Source organism: Vollenhovia emeryi, unplaced genomic scaffold (genome assembly GCF_000949405.1).
Source record: "Vollenhovia emeryi isolate VEMERY1.0 unplaced genomic scaffold, V.emery_V1.0 DF939226.1, whole genome shotgun sequence".
In the NCBI taxonomy this organism is placed as follows: domain Eukaryota; kingdom Metazoa; phylum Arthropoda; class Insecta; order Hymenoptera; family Formicidae; genus Vollenhovia; species Vollenhovia emeryi.
The window spans coordinates 587,632-608,584 of NW_011967140.1; the positions used below are offsets into that span (position 1 = coordinate 587,632).

Below are 20,953 nucleotides of genomic sequence, written 5' to 3' on the forward strand. Positions count from 1 at the left end.
TTGTCTGGTAGAGAAACACCATTCTGATAACTTTACACATCCTTTTGACAGTGATTCTCTCTTGCACACCGACATCCATATATTCGTATCTCGTCCTCGGTCTTCAGTGCGAAAACATATTTATTCCGATTACAACGGTCAGTAATACAACAGGCGCATTCTTAAAAGTGTAAACCCAGAGCGTTTGTAAAAGACAAAAACTGCGCAAAACTCGTCCAGACACACACGTGTACCTTCGTAAATTACGTGTCTACAAGCGCACGCAATGTTGGCCGAAATACTTGGTAAGCCTTTTTTGGCGTAGCGTGCACGAAGCGTCGCTTTTTCCATCGGATCCTCCCCGGGTTTGGTACCTGCGTGATATATTATACAATGCGACTGTCAGTTAACACTGGGGGATCGGAGTTGGCGCGTTATCTGTTTCGAGGAAAACCGTTCTCCCAAGATCACTATGTATTTAAATAGCTATGTTTAATTTAGACATTGACGAGGACACAAGCAACAGCAGGATCCCGTGACACACCACGACTTCGATTCAAAAGTGCGAATATGAAAGAAAACCTTATGCGCGCGCCAATATCATATGTACATGTTTCTTTACATTTGCATGATGCACAACAATGAAACAATTGCCTAAAAATGAAAAGGGTTGAAAATATGTTTCTCATTGAAATATGTGTGTGCGTGTGTCTGTTATATTTCTTTTATCACTGTATCATCATTATTAATAATATTATTATTAGCATCATACACAGCACTTCTCGGTAAGTGAAAAAGAAACAAAGATCATACGTTGAGAAGTTGTTAATAAGATTAATCGCATTACGTAATATTTATAAGAGGCAGCGAGTCATATCTCCGTTACATTAATCGCATCTAAAAGTATAGATATATAAAAAAAATGGAAATGTCTTTTTTTCAGAGTTTCTCTTTTCTACCCGTCACCTAACAGGCCACACTTCGCGCAATGGAATATATTTTACTTAACTATTCACACGTATAGTTTTCTCTTTTTTTTTATTATTATTTTAACGCTGTTAGGTATGTTCCCCCGAACTCTTAAATCTCTCATTAGTAAATTATAATTAATAATTATATACTTTATATAATTATATAATTATAATTATATAATAATTATTTACTTATTAATTGATCAGTAATCGATAAATCGATTCGCAAACACGTAACAAAAGCATATCGCACATTAATCTTAGAGCGGGCACGTGAATGATCTTAGCCTGTTTGTATTTAATTTCACATATATTGATGCGCAAAAGATGTGGTTAAAAGAATTTCATAGACATTATTTTGCGAAAATAATATCTACGAAAGAATTGCACTTTTTAAATGCGGCCGCTCGAGGATTAAACTCGCGCGTAATCCTAAACTACATTTGATTACTGTCGTATTTCTCCACAAAGCAACGAGATATTCCGTTTCGCAATAATACAAATACATACATCAAAATATTTCGAAAATAATATAAAGCAGATTTGTAAAAATTAACATCTACGGTTTTACAAATCTGAGCTTACCCAATTTGTATATAATATGAAAAAAATTACAATATATATCTAATCGGATTTTTGTAAGCACAATTAACTAATCGAATATGTACGGTGCAATTTGCGAAACGGATAACAAAAATGAATGTCGATTCACAATCTGTATCATCTAAAATCTAAAATCGCATACAAGGTTTCTCTTTCTTTTTTTTTAACAAATGCGAATTAGACGTTAATTACGTCGCACGACGAATACAAATAAGTCAAGCAAAAATATTAAATAAATTAATGTCTTCGTGTATACATACAATTTGCTCAAATATAGCTCAAAAATTTTCATCGAGAAAGCCCTCGACGGTTCACGCGGTGTATACAGCATGCAGAGGGATGCATGCGAAATGAGCAAACTATATTAAATTATATAAAAGTAATTACACAGGCATCTAGTTATATATATCAAACATAAGCGTAATTATAATACATATAACGCTGATCTTTTTTACGCTAAAATCTTTTTAGCAGTATTGTCCTTATCGAGAAAGTCGGCCGAGATATTGTTATATCTCACCTAAATATTTTCAATTATACAGCATTACCCTGCACTTTCGGTAATACCAAGATTATGGTATTTATAACAATAATTTACTTCAGTGTTATGTGTTATTACAAACTAGATAGACGCTTTAAGCACTTTCTAACGCGGGCACGAAATAAATAAATTTCCCCAACTGTTTGTAATCCCTTACCCTAAGAGAGTATGAAATACTCATTGGTATCCGTAATTTTAATGGCATTCAGTACTTGGCGAAATTCAACGAAATGATGAAATCATAACTTCTAAGTTCATCACTTACCTCCCACGAAATTTTGATCCAGTCAATTTAGCACACATCACATGCGCTTTTCTCTCTGTCTCTCATCATACAACAACTATAAACCATTCGTATGTTCCCTGCAATAACCGTGCGGTCATTTTTAAATTCGCGGCGGGGATGTTTTATATTTATTCTCGTTCGGGCATATAATACGCTGATTTTACAAGCTATATGTATTCGTTAATAAGCTATTACAATCGGAACGGCGCGCGCTGTTCGATCGGCGTGGGCTTTCCCTTTCGTGTGCTCGGGGTCGTTCCCGACACGGACGTGTCGGAAGCTCCGGAGGGTTTCCTCGATAACTTCGAAGACGGTGGTAGCGGTGTGCTGGATCCACTGGACGGTGTACGTACCCTGAAATAACCGATCGTATAAGCGCACGTGTGTAACCGAGCGCAGTCCTTCGACGTCACTGAAGCTCAAATGCAAACCGATATTGACACCTTTCTTTAGGCATATGTTCAGCGAACGAATGGAGGAGAAAAGTGAAAATTTCTGAATTAATATTAATGTTTACCTAGCTTGTTTAATCGCTGTTGGTATGTTAGTTGCTGAATTTGTGCACAGGGAACTGCTCCTAGCGTTATGAAAGAAAACGTTAGTTGAGGAACTTAAATATAAAAACTGTTATAATTAAAATCTGCAATGCGTATGTAGAAGTTACCAGCGTCAAGTAGTGATGATACATGAATACTTTAGCTACGATACAAATACAAAGAAGAGCCGCTGATATAACCAGATGAAGAAAAGAAGCGAGCTGTTTTTGCCAAATAAAATAAAGCCATGCGGTATAGTATACAATTTCAAGATTAGATTTCAATGAGAGATAGACACAACAAGCACAGGGTGTTAAATAATATTGTTGCTAGAAGTTCTACGATGCTTGAAAAGTAAAACGTTGTGAGAAGAAACGGAAAACGGGTTACAGTAAAGCGGCAGTTCAGCCATACCCAGTGGAATCAGTAGAAATCGTAGAATGGTTGCTTTGTGTTGAGTGAGTAGACATATTGCTGGTGGTCGACTGAGGAGATTTTATATCCACTCCCACATATACGGGTATCCTAGAGCGGCTAAGGCATTACCATCGAAACGTTATTTAATTACCGCATGAACGTATATCGCAGTTAGTGTACGACAACGGAATCTCTTTTCGCGTTTTACGAGAATCAAACAGACGAAGAGGAAGAAACGAGGAAAGATACAATTGCAAGGATCGAAATGAAATAACGGTGAAAAAAATGAGCGTAAATGTACCACGTCCATCACCGCAATCAAAAGTACGTCTCTTATAAAAAGCGATGTCCCTACACCACAAGACATTTCGCAACTTTCTACTTTGCATTTTGCTGCATTTCTCATTTCTAATAGGCTCATATAGGCTCGTAATGATAGAGTGCATAATGCAAAATGAAAGCTGCAGAATCAGCTACCCCGAACCAGTTTTATGTGAAATTGCCGATTCGTTAATTTGCTTTACCTGATAGGTGTTCCGACACCAGTCAGGGTTGGTATGCTCGAAGCTCTATGGATTGAGCCAAACCTAAAAAATGTTGTTAACCAGATCTGTTAATGATTGCTGAAACACTATACCCGACCGATTAGTCGTGTAAATGTTTTGCGGTTAACACGAGATGTAGTAAGAGACTCGATCAATTTAATGCGTGATGCGTCGTCGGGTTATATTTCGTCTTTTATTTCTTCACATTCGAATGCTTGAATGGTATTTTACGTGGTACGTGTTGTACGTGCGCGGTACGATCGTAATGTCAGGGGATAAAAAACAAAAAATGAGTAAAACGAAAAAGAAAGGGAAGGGTTAAACAAAAAACTAAAAGGCAAATCATCGATTCCCTTGGGATAAACATGTCGAACATTCGTTGAACTATCAGTTTGACGTAAAGTGAGACAGTGGTCGAATCGTTAATTTATATGCACGCAATTGTGGTTACACATATTTCTATTAAAGGCACACTAATGCAAGTTAGTTCACGGTCTATTTCAGAGGTATTTCGATGTGGGGCGACGCGTGTAAAGTACAAACCTGGAAGGCACTCCACTGGCGGGGCTAATTAATCCCGTTGGAGTGCGAGGTCGAGAACTCGAGCCGTTCATCGGAGTTGCAAGCTTTCTACCGGATACGCTGTTGTGTCTACTGGACGTCGGAGTATTACCAGAGCCGCCTATGATGGTCCTTCGCGGAATGCGACTTGGAGTGCACGAATCATCTAACCAGATCAGACATAATCTATCAAGACTCGGCCAAAGAATGGGGAATATCAGAAAGTATAAAAGAGAAACGTATGTGTACCATCCAACGACTGCGTTGATCCGTATCGACTAGGCGGTTTACTTCCTTGTCTGGACGCAGGTCGGCTACTCGGTCTACTGGTTGGTCGGGAGGCAGGTCTTGATGCTGGCCTGCTGGACGGACGGCTACCACCTGCAGAAGTGTCGCAACATTAATTGTAGTGTCCTCGTTATTTCATAATTAATAATGTTTCTGGGTTCTAATTCAGGATCTTACCAGGCGTTACGGTAGATCTATAAGGCGTGCTGGCTTTTCTAGATATCTTGAAGGAACTTTCGTTGTCGCTAAGGCTGTCAGGCGTGCCGGCGCTCAAGGATGAACGCGAAGCTCGCGACTGACCCATAGGTACGCTGCGAGCACTGCGTTCTCTCACCTAGATGGTAAAACCAAGTTACCTGATAAAGTTTACATTTAAACGCGTGCAAGAGCAGAAGCTATTATACATCTAATTCATGTCCAATACGACTATCGGATTAGTACGGTTTCGTATTACGCGTTCTCTGCCGCCTAATTATTAGTAACTGCTAATATTAGCTGTGTGCAAGTTACGTCGCGCGAAATATTCTTTAAATATTTCTCCAAGCTACTGAAGAGTAGAAAAAAATGTTTGCTGCTTACAATGCAGTAGTTTTAGCTTTCTGCGATATATTAATAAAAATAAAATCAAGCAGTATTGGAAATTAAGACACGTCTATGTGTATAAATTAATTCATTAAATCACACTAAATTAGTATTTTCATGGTAATAGAAAATACACGTGCTTTCTCTAATACTCTACTGTAAAAACGAGATCCCACGAAAAGATGTAAAAGAATAACTAATAAAACATAAATGATAGTCTTCGATTATTACTTTAACGATGACTCTCTAAAAAAAATACTAGTAGATAAACGCAGCAGGTAAATTATAAAAGTCCTTTTGCCTATAAGAATTGAAATTCTTAAATTAGATTTCGGTAAATCCACGGAGTTATTATCGTCAAAAGTTTAACAAGCAACACAAACTTGTGCACAGCCTGTGGACTTAGTGAAGATATACCGGTCTGCGGTCTTACGCTCGTCGAAGCTGTTAAAAAATATCAAGATTAAATAATACGAATGTAAAATAAACACAGTTACCAGATTCGGGTAGTAGGTAAAGCGAAGTGTCATGCAAAACTTACCACAAGAAGTTGGGAGAGATATAGTAGCTTATGGTGATTCGAGGTATCTCCGATCAATGCCACTACGCACGCAGCAATACAGGACACGACATTCGTTATGCATGTTCATGTTCAATTAAATTGACTACATATCCCCGATGCACTTTGCCGTACGAATAAACGGGTCTACTGTCACGAGCTCATTTGCAAAAGTTCGATTTCAAGTTGCTGGCACGAGGAAATTTTGCGATCGTTATCGACGATGTTAATGACTGGTTTTTCGGCTACGAGACGAAAAGTGCACGCAAAACTCGAGAAATTAATCCGTAAAATTTAATTCGTTGCTCGATGTTCGCATCGCGTTAGAAAATGAGGTGAGAAACAGCGAGAGAGAAATCTAATCATGCTCAAAGTTGGGTAGATTACATCAATACAATCGATCTGTCGAGGGGGCAAGGGTCAGGGGAGTTAAGAGGCGTCCAAATAATTCTGACACAAAATATATCAGACACATTCAACGATCAACCAAAAAGAAAACCAATTCGATGCAGAATAATGTGCTTGAATGCGACGTGGTGTTGCATTTCGCGATGTAACGTGCTATGAATCTACCTCGAGTGGTACCAGACCGCAAAGTGAGTTTACAGTCGAGGCACGTGAGAGCCTCCTCTATACATTCCTTACAGAAAAATGGGCAGGCGTGAGGCAGAGATAAAGTGACACGAGATACATGATAATGAGCCGGAAACTGAAACTCCTTTTTCTAAGCCTCCGTTTCTATCCATTCTCCTTCACATTACTTGTTCTCTTTACATACGGCACACATTTCTTCTGACATGCACTTATCAATTTTACAGTCGGAAGTGATTGTGACACATGAATAATCACTTGTGCTATCGTGGATTAATCATAAATTATCGCTCAGAACTTCCGGTATTTATGCATCATCGGGGAATTCCCGTAATACATAAATATAGAGAAGCAGCAGAGAAAGAAAAAGCAAATGACAGTCCATGGAAATGCATAATGGCACCGTCGATCGACTCAAGTCGCGTGTCGCGGCCGCACTCAAAACCCAAACTCAAGTGTGTACAGCATCACACGAACGGCAAAAAGATAGAAAATTGAGAAAAATTTCGTTATTTACCCAATGATAAGAGGGGGCGTGCATGTGAAGGGGATACGAGCACGGGAGGTCCTCCTTTTGCCTCAAATTCTCAAATATCGGCATCAGCTGGCTCATAAACTCCTCCGCTACACCACAAATGAAAATCTTTAGCTTCCTCATGCAATCGTAGTGGGCCCTCCCCCCCCTCTCTTGGGAGGCTCACGGCACCAACGAGTGAAAAATATTCCTGAAACGAACAGCTATCTCCGCGCTAAACTGACAGATGATTCCAACGTGTCTTTTTTTTTCCTATTAACGGTTGACTCGGGTCACAATATATAACTTTTTTCAATTTATATTTAATGTAATATTTGTCGTCATAGGATTTTTCAGGGACAAGTGATTGTGTGGAGTTGGGAAGTCCAGTCTCCCCTCGCTGTTGCGAAGCGACGGGGTCGGGAAGGATTTGCGGAGAAGATAGGCAAGAAATTTACGAAATCGCATCTCCTGAGGTCGAACGAAGAGATTGAGACGAAGACACGACGGGTCTGGCTTTTAATTGGGGTAATCAAACTGTTTTTTTTTTTACAAGACTGACCAGTGATGAGAGTAGACAAGCGTCATCTATTTCTAGCTGCCTCTACGTGTTCAAACAATGCAACTGACTGGAAACTGCCATGCTCATGCGAACGTCAAACGGCTAGGCAGACGGATGACGAAAAGTGGTCGTGTACTTACGGATGTCATCGATGAGACCGTGAATCAACGTTGATAGAGTTGTCCGTGCAATTTTAATTGTTCTATTGCGATACCACAGCGGCACCCAAAGATCTAATTCGCGAGTTTAATTTACAAATTAACGGCAGAGAAGTAGAAGGCAAGGCGAGAATGAGTACCGTACGTCGCGTTTGAGGATTCCACGATTGGACAATGGACCCTGCTTACCTTGGTGATCGGTCCGGCATTGGTGGAGGACATTTGCGTACGCTGCAGCGTCGAGGTCGGGCTCGGCTTGGACCGGAAGGCCGTCATAGTTTGGCTAACACCGTCCGCCAGTATAAATTGCTCCCGCAGCTCGATATTCGTTCTTCCCTTGGCTACAGTGTGTTGCGTGCACGCAGTTAGGGAAAAGGCGTTTCGGGGATGCGGGGTACGAGAGGAGGTGCCAGAGAGACATTATTTTGTACAAGAAAACAGTCCGGAGACAGAGAGCGGGAACGGATGACGTCGAGATGAGATAACGGACGCGAGAACGGTACGTGACGTGTTAGTTTAACGAGAGAAAAAAAAGGGGAAAAAAATATGAAAGCGAAAACGAGTGTGTAAATATCGGAACGGCAACATCCGGAACGAGAGTCATGAGTTATGTGGAGCGGAAGGTGTAACGATATATATATTTTACAGGTTTACAATATCAAGGCATGCGCGTCGTCAATGAGCAGCGGCAATAATGGACAGGAGAAATTGTTTTGAGAAAGAGAAAAAAAAGGCGACAAAAATGTTTCACGGTATGCGTGCGTGTTTTCGAGTACATGTATGCATGTGTGGCGTGTCCAGGTGTGAGTTTGTGTCATGGAAAAAAAAAGAAAAGACAGCGTATTTAGAATATATGGTCGAAAAATTTCGGTATCATAAAATCGAATAATTCAGAGGTACAAACTTATTGAAACAGTCACTCGAATCAAGTTAAGTTTATCACGATTATTGCACAAATAAAATTTACGACACAGCCACTAAATATTCTGACACTGACTCGATTTTGTACAATACTGAATTCGGTGCTTAGGATATTCGTATAAAATGTGCGATTCGCGATAAAATTTATTTTCTGTACTTCCACTCTTTCAATGAAAATATGATAACTTAAGTTCGTTATCGTACATTTCACAATATCCCTAAGCGATTAATGAATATTATAGACATAGAGTATCCCAGAATGTCTTTCACGTGAAAAAAATTGATTTTTGTTAATAAAAATTTACTCGAAACTTATAGTTATTTATTTTTTCCCACTTATCCTTAGATATATTTGTATATATTTCTTGAATTTTTAGCCGGAAGAAAGTACGACATTCCTAGAACTCTCTGTATACAAAAAAAATCTTTTGGGATTATACGCGTAAACCATGCCAAAAGAAACCAATGTATTTTAACTTTAATGTAACATTTGAATGATAAATGAACTCAAAAAAGGGAAAAGAGGGGGGAGATATTTTAATATTCATATACAAAACTCATTTCCCAGTATGATAAATAATTGTAAAGACAATCTCAAACTAAACATGCATTGGTTATCTTCTAGCAGGGCTATTAAAATTTCTACAGAAAAGGGATACTACAGTAGGATACACCAAAATTGATCACTGCAAATCAATAGATGAAATAATCACATTGAATATTACTACAGAGGTAGAACATTTAACACGGAAAATAATCATCAAATAAGGAATAAACTGGCTAACATAAACCATCCACCAAAATTAAGAAAGAAAAAAAAGGATTCAATAAATACAAAACGGGGGAAAGAAAGCGAAACGACTGCAGTATATTACATTCGTAAACCTGCATCACTATAAACACAGGCACTATTTTTTGTTAAAATGATACTCGAAATTGCATCAAAATGTAAGACGATGACATTAGCGTAGCGCAGTAACTACAGCGTTAATTTCAACCTGCGCAAATCCATTTACCTTGTCCAGACAGTAATTGCCAATATTTAATCGTTCTATATAATACAACCGTATACGCACGTATATAGACATACTCAACAAAAAGGCAACACTTCGAAAAATCAGTTCGAACAAGCCAATAAGGTCATGCACCATACGCAGGGATATCACCTTCATGGTCTATACTGTAGCAGTTGCTATTAGTAATGCGTCACCGACATCCAATATAAATGGAGTCTCGCGAATAAGACATTTTAATAATCGAACGCGCGAGTTTCGTTCAACGTATAGACCATGAACGAATAATGTGCACGTAAAACAGTTCTCACCGAGCGGACACCAACCCTCATGTTGTTCCGGTTTGTTAGGATCCGGTATTGGCATTAGAAAAACTTAACGAGTTAATCACGATTCGAGAGACGGAGTCGATTAGGAAGAGCGAGATACGTATTCATGCATGCGCCGCGATTTGGAAATTTTGTAATTTTCGGACGACGGAAACGTATTCGGTAAACAAACGTAAAACAAAAGAAAATCAAACAAACAGAAACGTTTGTCGTAGAGTTAGACGTACGGGAGTGTAAGGAGGATTGACGGACAGTAAGGAACAGTTATATTAACGTTAGTACACAGTAACAAGACGTTAGATATGCCTACTGTAATATTACTTACTACTCGTGAAATCGTACTATACCAGAAAAAAGGTTTTCTGACGTACACCTAATGATTATCTCAAGACTGATATTTCGAAATTGATGAATTTACCATTGGCGGAAAAGGAGAGAGAAAATAAAAGAGAAGTTTAGAGAGAGCGTTAGAGAGAAACGACAATGGACATTTTCTTTAGTACCGAACGTTTACGCAATTCAAAGGTACGTAATTAAATTAATTATCATGCATAGTGTAAATATAATCAAAGTACAATGTAAAAAATAGTACCGGATTGACCCTTTTACTTATCAATCAAAAGCCAACGGAGTAACCCAATGTACATATACCGGAAAAGTTGTTACTAGATAAGCAAAAGCAATAAACAGCGAGTGTATATGCTACTCTCTCAATTCTTCTTTAAATATTAAGTTAACAATGAATTGCACTTAATGTCTGATTAATGGTAATGTTATGATACCTCAGGGGAGTCGAAATCGTACATATAGCATATAGATAATCTTAATATAGTTTTAATTAGTTTCGGTTATTAAGTATACGAATAGTTATACCAAATCGACGTTCAGGTATGCTTTCGTTAATGACGATGAATTCATTAAATGATACTACATTCCTATATTTAATGCAGCAAAGTAATGTCGACTGATATGAAGAGCGATGGAAACAAAAACCAAACGTTAACACATTGTTATAAGAACATATACTCAAAAGCATCATTTTCGATTATTAGAAATACCGAAATTAAACGGGAACACAAGTTTAATTGCCTCTTGGGGGAAAAAAAGGATAGAGAGAAGGAAACAGTACCATAGAAAATTTCTTTTTAAAGTTATAATTACTTGGTATTAAGGAGTAATTTGCCTTGCAAACATGTTTTGCATTAACTCAGCCCAAGTTCACTCGGTTACAGTCGTTTTGATTATTTACTTTCTTTTTCCTTACTACTGGCAATAAAAAAATTCGTGGACCAGTATACGGTTACAATTTATCTCAGCCTAATCTCGGATCGTCTATATATATCACGCAGATTAAAGGCTTGTCGTGAATACTTACCGCGGCATGGATCGTTCTTTAGGAGGAATTCATCTAACGCTACCCAGCCTCCACCAACACGCACCATGACAGTGGATCGCAGGATTCGAACCAACCGAAGCTTCTGGCTGTCACCAAACTGCAATTTCGCGGTCATTACGATCAAAGTCATACGTGATACATCAGTGATATTAATAATACGAGATCGTAATTAAAATCAGTTAAACGAATCGTTACAACTCTACACGTACTCGGTATTTTCCTTCGCCAACTTGGAAAACACGGAACTTTTGGCGACAGGTGCAGAGCATGACCAGCCGTTTAACTTCGTCATGTATCTTGTCCGTGTCGTTGTAGGTCCGACGTTCTTCCCAATCGGGTCGTAGAGCGGCGATGAACTCCTTCCAATCTATCAAGCCCTCGCCGTGACGATCAAAAAGATCAGCAACAGCGCCCATCTCCAGACGAGACGTTTCGAATTCTGTGAATTAAACAATTAGAATAGTATAGACATGCACATGTTCTTGTTTGGAAAATAAGGAAACGTGATAAATACTGGTGTTCATAATTCCTTGAATGAAGTCCTCCCTTGGTATAAGTCCATCGTTGTTTTTATCCATCTTTCTGAACAAATCCGTCAGCCTGGATTTCTTGTGATTCATGAATTTCAGGAACTGCAATAAATATCACGCATTTAAACAGTTTGTGATAATGACACAGATAAATAATTAGATTTTTATTTCTATTAAAAGTGAAAGAGAAACGAATCTATGTTGCAAGTCTTACCCGTTTGCGCCAATCTTCCCAGCTAAAGTTAGCCACGCGATCCAGCTCCTGAATGTAATTATATTTATCCTGAAGACGACGTTGACGTTCCCACGCCAGCATCCAAACGTGGCGCCATTTATCCCAGAGAAGCTTAACTCTCGGACTGCGGAATTCCGGCTCGGCTCCTTTGCTGCTTGTAGAAAAGAAAATATGTACTGCATTTGTATACGAAAATTTGTCGACATATATATCTACGATGTAAAAATTAGCAATATGAGAAACGTCCTTTTGATTAAGGCAATTAGTCCGATCTAATTTCAGAAAGATACCTATAACGCAAGGGTACGATATTCGCGAGAATAAAGGAAAACTCGATAACAAGTTAAAATGTAAACGTCAGAAAACCCAAAACTTCACACTTCCAGTACAAGACAGACAATTTTGTGAACGAACAGTAACAATTCATCAAACCCAACCACATCCCGCAAAAAGAAAAATAAGACAAGAATCCCATTACCGAGACACTAGTGAGTTGTATGATACGCTGAGTTGTACGGCGTAGTAATGTCTGTATGATTCGGGTGAAAATTATGAAACGACGTGGAATGAATTCGAATAAGACTAGGCGTAACGAACCTTCCTTTGGGTGGGAAGCGTGGACCGATGTGTGGCAATGAAAGGTCTGGCGTTCTGTCACGACCTGGGCTGCCTCGGCTAAACAGGAACATGCGTCACATCACTCAAACATTCTCTACTAAATAAGGCATCTATAAAACGCTCCTCTTTGATACAGCATTCTAGTTTATAGATAGTTTTTTTTCATGTATTAGATTATAAAAGTGTGAAACTAGCGCGAGTTTTTATCGAATATACGATTTTCATGTACACGTGAAAATTGTATTTGAGAAATGTTTAAAATCAGCTTCACATTGTGTTGAAAGAGATTGTTAATTGTGACGATGTCTTAAAGCTATGCGTATGCATTATAATAATGTAACAAATACCTAACACAAAACGCAAAAGAATATATCTGATTGATTTTTTAAAACAGTGCATTGTGAACAGTAGTAAGTTTATGCATGTCACGAGTGAAAAGCAAGTGAGTTAAATACACTTAAATTCCAGATTCTTGTTTCTGGATACTAAGTTATTGTGCTAACAAGAATTATCGTGTAATGAGAATGTTGTGTTTTGAATATCACAAAAACATACAAAAATTAACGCATACATTTCTACTAAACATATTGAACACACAACAACACTGTACTTACGAAAAGACTATGCGATTAAGATATGTAGAAAAGATTTACATATGTTATGATGGACAAACGCACCTTTGTTTACGAGGCTGAGGCTGTTCATGCTCGGCGTCCTGATAGAGATCCTTACTGAAATTCCATTGCAAAAGCAACATATCATGCGACAGTTAAATACACACAAAATTCGATACATAAAAAGATGATATAAAAAAATCTGCAGGCACGTGAGAAATGCTCTCAAACGTGGTGGTCTGAAATTGTTCCTAAAATTGCAATGTGCATTGTAAGACTCGTGAAACAAATAAAAGCAATTAAACGCACAGACAAATGTTGTACACATACGAGCACAATGCAAACGAAGCTTAACGATTCAAATATGGAACAAGCATAATGAAATACAAAGTCGTTGCATATTATCAGCATCCATCACGTATCCATATCACTTCAGAAAAAATGAGAAGAATTTCAATGATATCAATATATTAGTATTATAAATTTTCATGTCGATAAATACGTACGTAGGCGCTGGTGATCTGACTTTCGATATTTTTCTCGTGTCCTTTATCGGCTTGATCTGTCGGGCCTTGCAAACGCGATCGATTTCGTTTTGTCTTCGGCTGGTGTTTTCCATAAACTCTCTATGGTCCGCGATAAGCATTTCGAGCGTGGCCCTGTCGTCGGGCAAAGGTTCCGCTTCCAAGGCGTTCAAAGTGTTCTCCAAACCGTGGAGCCAGGCTAATAACTCCTCAAGAAGATTATCAAGATCCTACAAATATGCATGTAACAATGACAGTCTCTCCTGTGAGATATAAAATATGTGACGAATATATACAATACAAACCTGTAAGCCCTGCATATGATTCTCCAGTCTTTGGTTCCTTTGATAAGCCCATGTCGCCACTTCTTCCCATCTAGACTGAATGATCGTGATCCAGTGTTTAATAACTGCGGCACCGTCGGGATGTGCTTTTCCAAGAATAATATGTGCCAACTCTAACGTGTTGTCTTTTTCAACTTCCTTAGTCTGTAGTTCGCGAAGGAATCTCTGGTGCTCCATCAATTGGTTCCTGCTCTCCTGCTCGTCTTCCGGCAACGGTCCAGCGAATCGTAGCTTCATCTCCGCGTCACTCAACCATTCCAGTAACACGTGAACGGCTTTGTGAAGTCGTTCAGCTTCTCTGAGAGCTTCTTCCAATAGTCTGGACTTCTTCGACGAGAGACTGGTTACTCTGTCCCAGAGACTGTTCAGTTCGGACAACTGCGATCTGATCATCGATGCGTCTTCGATAGAAGCTTTAGATTCGAGTTCACGACCGGTCTTGATGACGGACTCCATTTGCGAGGCGCGCGATTCTAAATCTCCCTCAAAAGCCTTGTGTTGCTCCACTAAATTGGTTACCGTATCCAAATCGCCGTAAAGCGGCCCAGGGTTGGCCAGATATTTCTCGGTCTTGCTCAACCACTCCAGCAATGCCTGAATCGCATCTTTGAACTGTCCGGAGAATAGCAACGCTTCTTCTAGTTTCCTCTGTCGATCCACGCATTTACCGCAGACTATAGTCCACTTGTTCTTCAACTCGTTCAGAAGTTCCCTCAAGGCAAGTTCATCGGTCTTCGGCGCCTTATCCTTCAACGTTTTGCCGTTCTTCATGGTGTTATCGTACGTGCTTTGTTTAGCACTCAATGCTTTTTGTACCTCGCGGTGTCTGTTAAGGCGCGCTTTAATTCTGTCCGGATCGTTGCCACCAAGTCCGTCGGCAGCGACTTCATCCAACGTCTTCTCGGTTTCGTCCAACCAGTTCATCAAGTTCGACCAGCTATCGTGGAACTCTCTAGCTTCTTTGTAACCGTGATCTAATGCTCTTGTCCTCTCGGCTGACTTGGAAACTACTCGTTCCCATCTATGCTGCACGCTCACGAGCAGGTTCCTTATAAGAATTACGTCTTGTTTTTGAGAGAAGTATTTCAGATGGGTTCCTTTCTTGTCGAGATTCAGCATAGTTTCACGATGGACGCCAACGTCTTTCTGGAATGCCTTGTGTTCCTCGATTTGTTGAAGTATGGTCTCCATCACCCTCGAAACTGGTTTGAGATTCGTCAAAATCTTTTCGGCGTTAGTCAACCAATCGACGAAAGCTTGTAACGCGTCGTGGAACTCAGTGGCCTCCTTCAGAGCGATTTCCAACTTTATCTTCTTATCGCTGGCGCGCGCGAGCACATTGTCCCATTTTTGCTTCAACGTTCGCAAATTATGATTCAATCCACCGGCACTGCTGGTATCCGCTTTCTTCAGGTATTCCTGTCCTTGTTGCAGCACCGTCTCGACCTTCGGACGATTTTGTTCCAGCTCGTTGTACACCTCCATGAAGCGTTCCAATTGCTCGCATGCTGTCTCGGGCAATCCACCAACGGGCTTGGAAGCTACTATCATGTTATCCACATCGCCCAACCACGACAGCAAGTCTTGTATCTCAGCGGTGAAGGATTGCGCCTCCCGTAAGGCATCCTCCAGTTCTCGTTGGCGATCCGCGGCGCGCTGCAACAGGTCTCGCCAACGGCGATTCAGAGTGCCCAGTTTATCGGCTGTGGTGGACGCTTCCGCGGTGCCTTTGCCATCCTCAATCAGCTGTCGTCCAGCATCATTCAGAGTGTCGACGCTCGTCTGATGAGCTTGTATATCATTCACCAGGACCTTCAGCTTGGCTAATTCGACTTCGATCACTTGTGGATCACCCGCTACTGGTCTGAGATTATCCAATGTCCTGTCAGTTTTCTCGATCCATACCAATAGTTCGTCCAGGGCGTGTTGGAATTGGCCGAGTCGCAATAATGCGTTCTCCAGTAATCGCTGCCTCTCTACCATGCCTCTCAGTAATCCGTCCCAGCGTTTGTTCACGGCACCGAGCGGTTCCTTAATGGCTGCTGCTTGTTCGGAGGATGTTCTTTCCGTCAATTCGGCCGCTTGCCTAGATAGGAAAGACAATAATGTTAGAAAATACATCGTCATTAGTTTTGATATTACAGAAATGTATTTGTACTCGAACCACACTGAACCACATCTACAGGGAGGACGGGTATAAAAATTTCAACAAGTTTAACTACGGAGGAATTAATATCAACTGGATATTAATCACTGCCGTTTCCACATTATTTCTATCAAGAATATAAATTGTATTATCGTCTACGATTTCTCATGGTGGATCACTTGATTTACCTGACACATGCGGCTGGGTAATTTATCTTCAGGTAACATAAAGAGGGAGGATCCGATTAAATGTGTGACGCAAATTGTTAAGGGGCAGCAAGATTATTAAATTAAACGGGGGGGGGGGGGAGTATAAACATTTTCACAACATGAAGCCATGCTCTAACTACCAGCGACAACACAGAGAGAGATCGACTTGCCTTGTCAGACTCCTATGTTCGGGAACCGGCGCAGAAAAACAAAAGTCGGGATTAGAATTTACGTTTTCTCATCGCAAATATTTCTCGGGTTGGGGTTGCACAAAGGGGACAATGCTGCGCACTGAACTCTTTGTAACGACATTAACATGTAAATTCAGCTTTCACTTGAAAATTAAATTTTCACCTGTTCAACGCCTCGACCTTCACCATGTGCGGATCCACCTCGGCCTTGAAATTAGCCAGCTGCTTGATCTGCTTCTTCACCTCGTCGATGTCGCTGCCGAGCGGACCCATCTCCGCGAATCTGTCCTCGGCCTCTTGCAAGAACTCCAACAGATTCTGCAGCGTCTCGTGGAACTCCATCGCCTTCTCCATGGCGTCGATCAGATTCTCCTCGCGCCTGGCGTATAGAGCGGTGACGTTGTCCCAAGCCTGGTCCAAATCTTCGATGTGCTTTCGCACTTCAGGTTTGTCCGGCTCGCCGCACAAGCCCATCAATTCGTGTCCCGATGACCGGACTTGCTCGACATCCGGCTTCGTTTGATCGATCTCTTGTCGGATTTCTTGCAACGCCACTTGCTGTTGTTGAATAGCGGCTGGCTGAGCCGCCGGTGGTGCTTGTCCAGCCAGCGCGTCCTGCAGTTCTCTCAGAGTGGCCATAACTCCGTTCAACTCGGCCCAGAATTTTTCGGCGACGGCTAGAGTGTCGTCCAAGGTGCGGCCGCGATCGTTCGTGGCCTTCTGTACGTCGGTCCATAATTTGTTGAGCTTATCCAGCTTGCGTTTGATGTCCTTCACCGCCGGATCGGCTCTGTTGCCAGCCTTGCTGATCACATCATCCGCCGCTCTTTTAACGGCCGCGTAAGCCTCGGATCTTTGAGCGAGATCATCCGCCAAGGCGGCATTCTCCTCCATCTGATCGCGTAAACGAGGCGGATGGGCACTGATCGGCTCGGCGCCGTTCACCTGATCGGCGGTGGAAGACAACGCGCGCAGCATACCCTCCAGTTTATCGGAGAACTGAGATGACTCCTGCAGTGCCTGTTCCAGCGCCTGTTGCCGGCCCCTCAGCTCGGCTCTCAGTGCCGCGTAGCGAGCATTGTCATTATCCAGAATGTCTTGCACTTTTATACCTTCTTCCTCGTTGCACAGTTTGATAAGTGCCTCACCGGTCTTGTTGAGCTTCTCCACCAGAGGTTTATGCTCGTTAATGCTTTGTATGAGAAGCTCGTTCTTGTCCTGCTGCGCCGCTATCAAGTCAGGTCGCAAAGCAGGCATGGGTAACATAGCGACTTGTTGTTCCGCCTCCTCGAGCCAGCTGACCAAGCCAGCATGGGTATCTCGGAGATGCTCCGCTAACGGCAGAGCTTGCTCGAGAGCTCCCAATCTGTCTGATGATAGAGCTGATACAATCTCCATCGTCTCGCGCAAGTCTTCCATCTTGTCTCTGATAGTAGATGTATCTTCATGCTGAGCATTCTCGCGTATCACCTTCTTCGCAGTCGAAATAACATCGCGGACTCTACCCTTCTGACTGGATATATCGTCATTGAGCGCTTTGTGTTCTTTCAATTGCACTCTAATAATCTCAGGCTCGCTGCTAGGCGGCTCGGCCTCTCGAAGTTGATTGTCCACTTCTCTAAACCAGTCGAGCAGATCGTCGATATCGCCGATCACCTCCAAAGATCGTTGCTTGCTCAACTGAATTCTTTCGGCCTTTCTCTGGATCTGCTCGGCGATCGCGTCGAATCGCCTATTGTCTCTGGTCACGAGACCTTCGATGGTCGCGGCACCTTCTCCTGGTGACATCTGACACAGTTGTGGACCCACCGCGTTGATCTTGTCCAAGACGGGTCTGTATTCCGATATCTCCATCTCGAGTCGGATAATCTCCTCCTCGCGAGGTTCGGCGGACTGCAAAGCGGTCTCCGCGCCTTGCATCCAATCCATCAAGCGATTGTGATTATCGTGGAATTGTTGCACCAGTGGTAGAGATTCTTGGGCATGCTTCAAAAGATCCGAGCCACGCGTGACAAGATCGTTAAACCGTCGTTGCAGAGAGTCCAACTTGTCCTTCAGTTGAAGCGCCTCGTCACTCGAAATGTGTTTCATCAGTTCTAGACCAGAATCCACGGTACTGTCGACTTCCGTCTGTCGCGTGGACACCTCCTCCGTAAGATCTGCTAGATCTTCCATTTGTTGCAAGAGCTTCTCCGTGTGTACGGCCAAGATACGATACTTTGACAATCGGATTTCCATGTTCTCCATCCACGCCTGTAAATCTTGATAGGTGAGAACCAGGTGCCGTAAGCCCTGTCTTGAACGTTGCAGCAAGCTACCGAGAGCTTCGGAGCGTTCGACCAAAGCCGCGTATCTATCTGCCGCATCCTGAAGCTTATCGGCCAATGCTGTAGCTTCGTCCTCGCCTACCAGCGACATAAGTTGACTGGCAATCTCCGTGAGTTCGCTGAAGTCTGGTGTCTTCGATATAATGTCTTCATGAAGTACGTCATGCTCCCTGACACGTTGCTGTATCTTCTCCTCGTCGGTGGGGATCAACTCCATATCTCTCACTTTCTTCTCAGTCTTATCCAACCAGATAGCGAGTGGCACCAATTTATCTTGGAATCGCTTCGCCACCGCCATTGCTTGTTCAAGAGCGTCCATTCTCTCCGCGGCGCTCTCCGTCAAATTATTAAATCTACCTACTAGATCGTTCAATTGTTTCTCGATGGCCTTACGTTCCTTCGGATCCGCATCGGCAGCTACCTCTCGCCCCATATTGTAGAGAGATGTCATAGAGTTTTGTCGGTCCATCAACATCTTCTTCAGGAATTTCTGTTCTTGCAACTGCGCCTTCACGACTTTGTAATCTGAAGAAGGTGGCTTTTGATTCGAAACCATCTCTTCCGTATCGGTCAACCATTTCTCTAAACCGTCTAAAGCTTCTTGGAACTTGCCCGACTGTAATAATCCAACATCCAACTTGCGATCGCGCTCGTTTAGCTAAAAAATAAATAATTATTAATTAAACAACAAAACAATGTATCTTGTTAATTCTTGTATAAATATATCAGACATATATACATACACACACACATTTGTTACATTTAGATACAGATCAAATGCTTACTCTGTCCTTTAAGTCGTTCCACCTTTCGTTCATTTTATCGACGTCTTTTTCGATATTACTGGTATTGACATCGCGTCCTGCAGTTTGTATGAGGCCTTGACCGAGCGCGTTACAGTCTTCAACGGCGCGTGCTAGTGGTTCTATCTTCTTAACTTTGAGAGTTCTGAAGTCCTCCTGCTGAGCTTTAATCGAGTCCACTTCGGATCCGACAGGTTTGAATCGTCTGACCTGTTCGTTCGCATCGCTGATACCCTCCATAACTTCCACGTGCAATTGATAGAACTCTTGTAACTTGTTCAAGGTAGAAGTGAGCTCATCTTCTCTGTTACGCGCGCGCTCATCCAGTTTGCCAATTTGTCGTTTAAATCCGTCAACTTGATCTCTCGTCGCTACAGCATCAGCAGCGAAGCCGTAATCAACCAAACGTTCGCCGCGATTCTGCAGATCGCCAATTTCTTCGTAGAGTTTGTTAATTCTGCTAATAATCTTGGCGATATCCTCCAATTGTCCTCGTACAATCTTGATCTCTCTACCGGGTGCTTTCATGGAGTCGAGATCTTTCTCGAGAGCGGACAGGTGTTGGTTAATCAATTTCGCTTGATCGTTAAATTGCGCGACCGCTGTCGCAGCGCTTTGCAGCTCGTTGCATCTGTCATCCAGTTTCGCTTGCAGATCATTAATACGATCGGTGACATTGTCAATCTCGTCTTGTAAATGTGTCGCATCGACACCTTGCTCGCCGGCCTTATTCACGAGATCGTTAGCCTGCTGTCTCACGCATTGTAAAGGTTTCTTCAAGCTCGTTGTTTCCTCTCGCAAGTTCTAAAAATTAATATATTTTGTATTAATTATAGTTTTTGTTTTGTGAAAGTAAAATGCACCCAATTACCTTTATTCTGTCGAGAAGTTTCGGATCTTTAGCCGCTCCGCCGAGAGCATCGTGTGAAGCTAACTTATCTTCACAACGTTGTAAACCGTGCTGCAAATCTCGTAAGTTCTCGTTGAAGTCCATTAGGTGACGTGCGGTATCTTCCAACGCTTGTGTTCTAGACAACAAGTCTGGAAGAAATAATTTAAT

General features: G+C 41.7%; 1 protein-coding gene and 1 long non-coding RNA gene across 22 annotated transcripts in view; one reads left to right on the forward strand and one right to left on the reverse strand.

The window, feature by feature from the left end:
* The window catches only part of LOC105560631 (microtubule-actin cross-linking factor 1), a 109,200-nt gene continuing 88,247 nt past the window's right edge, over positions 1–20,953 (reverse strand). For 9 of the 21 annotated variants that reach the window (XM_012009904.1, XM_012009903.1, XM_012009907.1 and 6 more), the window contains 19 exons: positions 20,765–20,934; positions 19,876–20,697; positions 16,927–19,748; positions 16,743–16,754; positions 14,179–16,303; positions 13,856–14,103; positions 13,413–13,466; positions 12,715–12,792; positions 12,097–12,268; positions 11,867–11,984; positions 11,562–11,791; positions 11,332–11,449; positions 7,883–8,034; positions 4,905–5,061; positions 4,689–4,820; positions 4,422–4,605; positions 3,331–3,450; positions 2,898–2,957; positions 1–2,734 (listed from right to left, as the gene is read on the reverse strand). In XM_012009904.1, the coding sequence (XP_011865294.1) occupies positions 2,572–2,734; positions 2,898–2,957; positions 3,331–3,450; positions 4,422–4,605; positions 4,689–4,820; positions 4,905–5,061; positions 7,883–8,034; positions 11,332–11,449; positions 11,562–11,791; positions 11,867–11,984; positions 12,097–12,268; positions 12,715–12,792; positions 13,413–13,466; positions 13,856–14,103; positions 14,179–16,303; positions 16,743–16,754; positions 16,927–19,748; positions 19,876–20,697; positions 20,765–20,934 (7,937 nt within the window). In that variant the 3' untranslated portion in view covers positions 1–2,571. The other 12 variants (XM_012009901.1, XM_012009888.1, XM_012009889.1 and 9 more) reach the window with 11 other exon arrangements.
* LOC105560629 lies at positions 8,041–9,417 on the forward strand. Its single transcript, XR_001008846.1, has 2 exons — positions 8,041–8,192; positions 8,342–9,417. It is a non-coding gene; the product is annotated as an uncharacterized LOC105560629 (long non-coding RNA).